General features: G+C 43.5%; 1 protein-coding gene across 1 annotated transcript; it reads left to right on the top strand.

Annotated features, from left to right (window-relative positions):
- Positions 1-4364: 4364 nt before the first annotated feature.
- LOC137325426 (P-selectin-like) lies at positions 4365-9536 on the top strand. Its single transcript, XM_067990529.1, has 9 exons — positions 4365-4814; positions 5257-5364; positions 6076-6261; positions 6821-7006; positions 7152-7337; positions 7586-7771; positions 8081-8266; positions 8605-8790; positions 8949-9536. The coding sequence occupies exons 1-9, from the start codon at positions 4400-4402 to the stop codon at positions 8972-8974; spliced, it is 1665 nt and encodes a 554-aa protein (XP_067846630.1). The 5' UTR covers positions 4365-4399; the 3' UTR covers positions 8975-9536.
- Positions 9537-10078: the final 542 nt, after the last annotated feature.

The raw sequence follows: 10078 nt of genomic DNA, 5'->3' as shown, positions 1-10078 counted from the left end.
TGCACTGTGGCTGCAGTGTGTACCATCCACAGGATGCACTGCAGCAACTCGCCAAGGCTTCTTCGACAGCACCTCCCAAACCCGCGACCTCTACCACCTAGAAGGACAAGGGCAGCAGGCACATGGGAACAACACCACCTGCACATTCCCCTCCAAGTCACACACCATCCCGACTTGGAAATATATCGCCGTTCCTTCATCGTCGCTGGGTCAAAATCCTGGAACTCCCTACCTAACAGCACTGTAGGAGAACCTTCACCACATGGACTGCAGCGGTTCAAGAAGGCGACTCACCACCACCTTCTTGAGGGAAATTAGGGATGGGCAATAAATGCTGGCCCCGTCAGCGACGCCCACATCCCACAAACAAATATAAAAAAATACACATGCTGGTAACAAACCAGCTGACTTCAAATGTGCTAAGCTAGGCTCTTAGGATAATTATTCTTGTAAAACTGAGGGTAAAATCATCCTAAATTCTGATACTAAATCCAATAGATTTTTGGAGGATTTTTTCAGTGGAAGTGTAAAGTTGATATACATTTTTCCACAATGTTTACAAGTTTTCTATCCTGAAAATTGTAAAAAAAAGTATAGACAAACCCTTCCCCCGACCCCCAATCCCTTAGTTATTTTCCTTATCTATCACGTAATGTTTGGGACTGATTTCAAAGGATGTTAGTAATTTATATACACGAACATTGTAGCAAAATGATGAGTGACAAGGAACAGGTTTGTAATGAGTTTAATATTTTGGTGATCCAGAGCACCCATACTGTGCAGACCTTAGTGATGTTTACGTTACGGACATGGACTCTTGATAGGAATTTTCTTAGATAAACTGCAGACTCTTATGGTATAGATACTGGTTTGAGAGCAGTTTGGTACCTCCTTAGAACAATGTGGAGCCTGCAGTCTCAAGTTGTACTGCCCGCTATGTGTCATGGTTAAGTCTAAGAAAACAGAGCTCTACGCATGTGTGCAAACTCCGCTCACCAATAGCCAGATGCCAGTTAAACTTTAGTATTAGTGGATAGCCAGTGGGACAGTCAGTTCGCCACTAAAATTAAAAATGAAGCTTAAAAACTGTTGGTATGCCTGGAAAGTTTTTAAACGTCGCTTTGCAACTAGTTGCAGCTAGGACGATGCTACTATGTGTTATGCTTCATAGGAAGGGAGTAGCAGTTGTGCTTCTGCTCAATGTTAGTCTTTATAGCGAGGATAGCAATAATGGTCCTTTAATGGGAGGGCTGTTCCAATCCAATGCATGGTGCCACCATGAGTTGTAGTGAATGAGTTAAACTGTTACAGTTATAGTGCACGGTGGATCATGGTTCTAAAATCACACTATTAACTGTATGGATGCTTAATGCGTTTGTATAAAATTCCCTCTGGTATTTTAAAGGAGCTGTCAGCCCGTGAAATGCTAACATCACAGCATAATTTTAAGTTTTGTGCTTTTAACATACATGAAGAATGAGTGCTATAATCAGAATGTTATAGGTTTCTTAATTTAGAATAAAATAATACCATAAGTATGTCTTGACTATAACATATTTATCCTACTTTTTTGCACATACAGGATTCATTCTACTTGATAATTATTAATTATAACTTATTCTTAATTTATAGACTTACAGCAAAATGACAAACAAGGTAAACCAACAATCTCCACTGATTCAGAGGGGTGGAAGTCGATTGTGGTTCTTCACCATCATTATTCTTGGTAAGGTATACAATACAAGCTGCTTTTTGGCTTCTATCATGCACCATTATCTTATCTGCACTGCTTTGGTCGCTATTATTGTCCTTGAGGTACTGGAATCACCTGCGAAAAAGAAAAGTAGGTGGACTGAGTGGTTCAGCAAGTTAGACACTGGCCTTTCACCTCTGGGGCAAGGGTTCAAAATCCACTCAAATTCCTCTGCCTGTTGGCTATAAAGGATGTACTGAATCGATTTTGTGCCATCTCAATCCAATTACTAATAGTTATGCACCAAACTAAAGCTTAATTCTGCACTAATTGGCATTAACTTGTCAATCTCACTCAGAGGCCACAGGGTGGCGGGTGTGGAAAATGTAAACATGTTACACTGGTGCAGAAGGCACCCAACAACATCTATGGGGTTGGGCAGAGTAGAAGGAGGTTTTTTTCGCTTCTAAACAGAGTTGGGATTGCTTGATGCTGACACTAGGGGCCCGATTTTACCAGGCCTGCGGGTTTCCGGCGGGTTGGGTTTCGGGAGCGTGGTCAACACGCTCGGTGAAATTAGTGGGTTGCCCGCGCGATCGTAGCAGGCAACACACTAATGGGATCCAATTACCTGCTCCTCCGGGCTCCGCGCTGCTGGTCTGCACGTCGGGCGGGCTGCGCATGCGCAGTACAATCTGTCAGCTGGAGGCTCTCTAGTTAAAGGGGCAGTCCTCCACTGACAGATGCTGCAACCAATAGAACACATTACAGCATGGAGCAGCCCAGGGGGAAGGCTGCTCCCAGTTTAATGATGCCTCACCCCAGGTATCATCAGATGGGGTGAGGAGGAGGGGGAGGACAGAGATCTTCCTCCCGGCGGGCGGGAGGAAGCGGCCTGCCTCTGCCACCAAGAAGGCCTGGCTCGAGGTGGCAGAGGAGGTCACCTGCACCACCAACATATCGCCCACCTGCATACAGTGCAGGAGGCGCTCCAATGACCGCAGTAGGTCAGCCACAGTGAGAACACATAGTCTTTCCCCTACACTCCGTCTGCCACAACACTGCCCCCACCCCACATCTCCTTTGGCACCGCCAACACCACTCTGTCACATCACCCCTCATACCCACTCAAACCCCATCCTCATCTTACCTGCACCTACTCACCTCGCGAGTACTCACCCCGCCACTAACACGCAACCCAATCCTCATATAATCTCATGGCTCTATCCCATACGCACCCTCTCGTGCATCTCTCTCACGGCCAGCCTCACTCAACCTGCCACCACCTGTGCTGCAGCCACAGGGCATGCATCACATATGTGCAGTAGGAAGCGTAAGGCAAACATGTCGTGAGCATGAAGGGGATGCACAAGGGTGTTTGAGGGTTTGTCATGGGTGTTAACTATATTGAATTTCAGAACAACTCACATCACACATTATATTGGCATCACCACTGCCATGTCTCCGCGAATCCTGTCTGTTTTTGCGATAATGCCCGCTCCTGGGTATCACTATGAGGACCCACCACTGATGCCACCCATTGTGGCACTGCAGAGTAGGTGCAGGTGTATTTGCAGGGCTCTTCCGCGCAGACGACTGAGAGACATCGGCGGTGTACCCGGCTGCACCCTGGAAGGATGCAGAGGAGAAGTTGTGGAGGGCAGTGGTGACTTTGGCAGCGACAGGTAAGCAGATGGTGCTGGGGCCAGCCAGGAGCAGCTCGGCATGAAAGAGGCTGCAGATGTCCACGACTACATGTCGAGTGAATCTGCGCCTCCGTGTGCACTGCTGCTCAGAGAGGTCCGGGGAGCTGCGCCTCGGTCTGTGGACCCTGTGGCGAGGGTAGTGCCCTCTGCGACGCGTCTCTCTCTGCGGTAGCCCTCCCTCCTGCTGTACAGGTGGATGTGTCACAGCACTCTGTTGTGGAGCTCCACGTGTCAGAGGTGGACGGCGTGGATGGCGAGGCTGGTGATGCTGTTCGCCCTCCGAGGGGGTCATGACTGCAGCTACGACGGCCCCCATCCGCAATATGTACATCTGAGGGGGTCCGCAAGGTAGGCACATGTCTCCGGACCCCGGGGTGAGTGTGCAGGTTGGTGACTTTGACCGTCAGGAGGGGGGTGGTGGAGGCCACACTTTGTCCCAAGTGACAGAGCGGCCTCCTGCAATGGGTGAGGGTCTCCCCCCCCCCCCCCCACCCCACCTGTCATATGGACCTTTGCAGCTGCCACAGGCTGACGGCTGCAACACGTCCAGTTCAACTAGGACTGTTTCCCCCAGTGTGTGAAACAGTCCCATGTTTCTCCAAAATCACACACGGTCCCTTAATCAGGTCAGTTAATGACCTGAACAAGCGAAATAAATACTCTCAAGTGGCATCCCGCTGGCTTTTATTGCCTGCGGGATTCCCACCAGTGGGGGCTACGCACGCACCCCCGCACGTCATCGGGGAACCCGGAAGTGGGCGGGATCGTGGTGCGATCCGGTCACGTGCCAGGATATCGGGATTTTCGGGGCCCCCCCGCTGGAAACGCACAGGAAACCCGCCGGTAAAATCGAGCCCTAGGTGTCAGAAATGGGGAAAGTGTTCCATTCCCCACCACATCCCCCGAATATGATAAACACAAAATTTGGTACAAAAAGAAACATGGAAGTAGGGAAGCAAATTGATTTAAACAGTGGGAAGGGTACTCACCAGCATCATTCATGGGAATTCTCCTTTTCTTCACAGAACTAATGCTTCTGGAAAGAATCCATGGCTGGACCTATCATCATGTTGAAGAAAATATGCCTTGGAACAATGCAAGAAGTTTCTGTCAAAAGAAGTACACTGATATGGTTGCAATCCAGAACGCAGAAGAAATTGAGTATTTGAATGAGCACCTACCTCATGCACAACATTACTACTGGATTGGAATCAGGAAAGTAGATGGCATTTGGACCTGGGTTGGTACTAATAAGCCACTCAACAAAGAGGCAGAGAACTGGGCTGCTGGTGAACCCAATAACAGTGATGATGGGAAAGAAGACTGTGTAGAAATGTACATAAAGAGGGACATCGATACAGGGATGTGGAATGATATTAACTGTGACAAAAAGAAAAGACCTTTGTGTTACGAAGGTAAGAATAAAAACTGACCAAAGATTATTTTAATGAGTGCCCTGTGTCATCATCACAATCATCATTAGTCTCAGAACCACATTTAAACTAAAGGTTTTACACAAATCCTGAGTCACTGCAAAAGGATTCTTCACACAGAGACTGTCTTGATCCAACATTAGTATATTAGTCACATGTCCTATCTAAACAAAAAGGGGAAATTTGTGAATAATCTCTAAATATGAGATTAGCCATTAAAATAACCCAATTTGTAATTTGCACATGGAAAAATATTCCTTAATTACAATGTAAATATGATGAAATGAAATCATAGATTCATCATAGAGATCAATAGATTGTGCACCATCTATTCTAATGGAAGTTTATTTAAAGTTCTTTTATATGTATAAAGGTTGTTAATATGCACTGATTTCTGAGTCGTATTGTGATATTTTTTTCTTAGCTTCGTGCATTCCCACTTCATGCAGTGGTCATGGAGAATGTGTGGAGACAATTGGATATTACATGTGTGCATGCAATGATGGATACTATGGGCCAGAGTGTGAAAATGGTAAGGGCATGTTACCTTAACAGAAGAGTATGAATTGACTTGTATGAAATAATATGACCTATTCTTTGAGGGGGGATATTTATATGTGTGTGTATATATATATATATATATATATATATATATACACATACACTCTCACTTTCCAGCAGAAGACCCTGGGTAGTGAACAGGAACAAAGACAGGCTGATCTCCCCTCCCTGCCCAGTCCAGGAGCAGCAGGCCCCAATGCTCAGGTCTCTACTGCTGCCACAGCTTAGATCAGTTGAAGCCTCACAGACTGAAGCAAGTTCTTCCTTTATATGAAAAGTGAATGACAATATGCATGACTACGGAAATTATTTCTAAAATGCTCACAAATCACCGTGTAAATATTCAGTAATTAGACAAATTGTGAAGATTACGTCACAACATCATTGTGGATGAAGGATGTCCTTCAGCCCATTGCAGCTCATCCATCCAGAATGACCCTAAAGCCTTGGCGAGTTGCTGCAGTGCATCCTGTGGATGGTACACATTGCAGCCACAGTGCGCCGGTGGTGAAGGGAGTGAATGTTTAGGGTGGTGGATGGTAGCTGTGAAGGTATAGGGTCAAACAAGGCCAACTAACAAAAAGAGTTCCAGAATCAGATTTGAGAATATTAACTGAATTATGCACTTTTATAGGTGATGGTGTCTCAGGCTATATCGAATTTCATAATTTATATGTTTCAGTTGTAAGATGCAGAAGTCTGGAGATTCCCAGACAAAGAATCATGAACTGTTCTCATCCCATCGGAAATTTCAGCTACAATTCAACGTGTGACATCAGCTGTGACGAAGGGTTTGAGCTCCGAACAACAGACAAACTGGAGTGTGGAGCGACCGGAGAATGGTCAGTGCCGATCCCCAACTGTGAAGGTAGAGGCAAATAATATCTAAAGATTAAAGGGGGGAAATGTTTAAAAGAATTCTAACATTTTTAATATATATACATCGTGGAGAGACCAGAGAAGCTGGGTTTGTTCTCCTCAGAGCAAAGAAGGTTAAGGGGAGATTTAACAGAGATGTCCAAAATTATGAGGGGTTTTGATAGAGTAAATAAGGAGAAACAATTTCCACTGGCAGATGGGTCAGTAACCAAAGAACACAGATTTAAAGTAATTGGCAAAAAAGCCAGGGGGGAGATGAGGAGAATTTTTTTTTAAACTCAGCGAGTTGTTATGATCTGCAATGCATTGCCTAAGAGGGACCAGATTCAACAATAACTTGCAAAAGGGAATTGGACATATACCCGAAAAGGAACATTTTGCAGGGCTTTGGAGAAAGAGCAGGCGTGTGGCGATAACTGGATAGCTCTTTCAAAGAGCTGGCACAGGCATGATGGGCCGAATGGCCTCCTTCTGTGCTGTACGATTCTATAATATAAAATCACATTATCCTTGATATATTTAAATGTGCATTATATTTGATATTACAGCTATAAAATGTGAAAGACTAGAGGTACCCAACCAGGGAATCATGGCATGTTCTCATCCCCATGGATTCTCCAGCTACAACTCAACATGTGACTTCAGCTGTGTCGAAGGGTTTGAGCTCCATGGAACAGACAGACTGGAATGTGGAGCATCCGGAGAATGGTCAGCGCCAATCCCCAACTGTGAAGGTAGAGTGTGAAGTTATACCAAAAGTAGAATTAAAAGTAGAAACTTGGAAATAGTTTGATAGATTAGATCTCAGCTGAATTATGTTTAGATTAGGAGTTTTTGTATTTATATATGTAAACTTAGATTGTTTAATGTATATTTCAGCTGTGAAATGTGGGAGTCTGGAGATTCCTGGACAAGGATTCATGGCCTGTTCTAATCCTATCGGAGATTTCAGTTACAATTCAACGTGTGACTTCAGCTGTGCCGAAGGATTTGAGCTCCGAGGATCAGACAGGCTGGAGTGTGGAGCATCTGGAGAATGGTCAGCACCGATCCCCAACTGTGAAGGTAGAGGCAAATAATATCTAAAGATTAAAGAACTCTAAAATGCAGACCCCCAACTTAGAAAGTAGAGTCTCAGGCTTGTTCTAAGTGATCATCCAATCAGCATAAATCAGAGAACCGTGCTTGGACCATAATGTTCATTCAGAATAAAGGCTTTAGTGCAGGTTAACAAATAGAATTGTGAAATGCATGAGCTGTGGTACTTTGCATCGTGTATTGCAACCCAATCAAGTCTCCTTTGTATTTTACAGCCATACTGTGTGGAAAACTCGAGAAACAAGACCAGATTATTGTGACCTGCTCAAATCCAATTGCACCATTCAGTTACAACTCAATATGTGACTTTAGTTGTCCAGGAGGATTTGCACTGAGTGGATCAAACAGAATCAAGTGTGAAGCTACAGGTCAATGGACAGCATCAATGCTAACTTGCAAAGGTACAAGTGTTACCAGTTGAATAAGTATTTCAAAAACAGCATCTGCAATTGCTTGCACTGATAATCTATTTAGAAGTCTGAAAATAATCTATTTACAAGACCAAATTAATGCCTCCATGATGTACTAACCCCTCACTATGACATTCAGTCGTGACATGGGGTTTTAACACATCATATATTATTTATAGCCCATCCACGAGAGACCGATTAAATGACAGTTTCTCTGTTACTATTATGTGCTTTTTGCATGACTCACAAAGAGTCACATTGACAGAATTAAAGGAATAATTTTGATTACTTTTATTTCAGCCATACCATGCAACATACTGGAGGTCCCTGAACAAGCCAACATGAAGTGTTCCCACCCTGCTGGAGACTTCACTTACAGCTCAACTTGTTACTTCAGCTGTGCCGAAGGATTTATATTAAAAGGATCCAAGAAGCTGGAGTGTGGAGCTACTGGGCAATGGTCTGCGCACACCCCTACCTGTGAAGGTACATCAGTCACTCATGTCTGCTTTCAATGGCTAAAAGAGATTAATCTATTGCATAGCGTGTGATCAGCCATCATTTATTATTTCCTATTAATTGTGTGCCGTTCACAATCTTTGGCTAAAATTTTAATTAATCGCAAATTATTTAAAACTATATACACAAATTAAAATATATTTCTTACTTAGCAAGGCTTAAAAAAAGCTTATCTTCGATAAGGTGCACTTATAAGAATGTGATAAAAGAAAAGACAGAAAGAACTTGCATCTTATTTTACACAAAACAGTGGTTAAACATTGTTCAGTGATAATTTGCATTCAGTTCTCGGTTTTCCATTCCAGCTGTGAAATGTGATGTCCCAAAGATTTCTAGAAATGGGAACATGAACTGCTCCCATCCGATGGGAAACTTCAGTTACAACTCAACTTGTAACTTTGACTGTGTGGAAGGGTTCTCACTGAATGGTTCAGTGAGTCTGCAATGTGAGGGCTCTGGAACGTGGTCAGGACCAATACCTACCTGTGAAGGTAGGTTGAAACGTGATATTTCATTTTAAAACCTTCTTGATAATCACAGATCTTTGAACTAGTAAGAATTTGGAAATAATTTATTTTTGAAGTTAAATAATGACGTGTATTAAAATATCTTGCGATGGTTTTAATGTTGGTTTTCTGTCTGTTCTTAGATTCCGCTCCGCGGCCTGTGAGATAAACAGGTCTCCTAAAGAAAGAACTTGCATTTATATAGCACTGTGAGAAAAGCATGTTTGCAGGCTTTCGGTTAAAGATTGGTAAAAGCATCAAAAAAACGTTGTCCATATAATTATCAACCTTCAGCTAAAGATTGCTTAAATCTTGTCATAATAGTGCGTCATGAGACATCATGTCTCCATTATTATCTAATGTGTATAGTGCGTCATGGCATGGGAATCCTTTAGTTGCCTTTCTCTGTATTGTTGTGGAATGTGCAGGAATCAACAGATTAATTGATGTGCGGGCCCAACAAAGGGAAGAAGGGGGCTCAAGGTTCTGCATGAATTAATGGGTGGTTGTAACATATACTTACATATATTTATCGAGACTTAAAGCATACTAGCTAGAATATTCTCAGAGCGGAGTCTGGACACGCTCAAGTGATTTCAAGGACCTTCGAGAAGTGCACCTCAGAATCTTGGTTTAGCAGGTCACATCCCAACGTCTTATTGGTATGTTATATTAGTACTTGTCTACTTATTGTAACTTCTTAATAAAACCTCTTATATTTTGGGACAAGACACTTCCGAGCCTTTTTGATTAAAGACCGAATCATAAATAAAGAACTCACATGGCCAATACCTGAAAAGTACACACCAATATTAACAGCGTCTGCTGCTGCATCTGGCATCGCCGCTATTACACTGATAGGCTGGAGAGTGAGACAGATCAGAAAGAAAAGTAAATACACCTCAGATAATCTTTTTCTATTCTTACAGTTTCCTGTATTCTTTTTTTGATCAGACTTCACAGCTATTTGTGAATGACCAAAGAGGCTTTTAAGAGTCTATTTCCTGTAAGGTATGTCCTGGTTGAGCTGGGCTTAATGGTGTATTCCCTCAGGGTGGTTAAGGTGGTACAATCTCTCTCCACACACACGCTTAATCTGCTATCATAGTTATTGGATCAAAAAAGCAGTTCTTAGCCAAGCCGCTAGCTCTAGTTCTAAAGAATTGGCTGTCCATTGGATGTCTTAAGTTTGAACCCCACTATGGACTACCATTTAAACTTCACTCCCCTCGAAGCACAAGTCTCTGGCTGCGGTTGCTCTCAGCTGGACTGT

The sequence above is a fragment of the Heptranchias perlo genome, chromosome 9 (assembly GCF_035084215.1).
Source record: "Heptranchias perlo isolate sHepPer1 chromosome 9, sHepPer1.hap1, whole genome shotgun sequence".
In the NCBI taxonomy this organism is placed as follows: domain Eukaryota; kingdom Metazoa; phylum Chordata; class Chondrichthyes; order Hexanchiformes; family Hexanchidae; genus Heptranchias; species Heptranchias perlo.
The sequence above is the reverse complement of the archived record's forward strand: the minus strand, read 5'-3'. Positions and strand labels throughout refer to the sequence as shown.

Bases quoted from the DNA above. Each gene is read 5' to 3' on its own strand.
- LOC137325426 (XM_067990529.1), top strand. From the start codon at position 4,400: ATGGGAATTCTCCTTTTCTTCACAGAACTAATGCTTCTGGAAAGAATC. The intron at 7,772-8,080 runs GTACAAGTGTTA...CTTTTATTTCAG, and splicing joins ATCAATGCTAACTTGCAAAG to CCATACCATGCAACATACTG. The intron at 8,791-8,948 runs GTAGGTTGAAAC...GTCTGTTCTTAG, and splicing joins ACCAATACCTACCTGTGAAG to ATTCCGCTCCGCGGCCTGTG.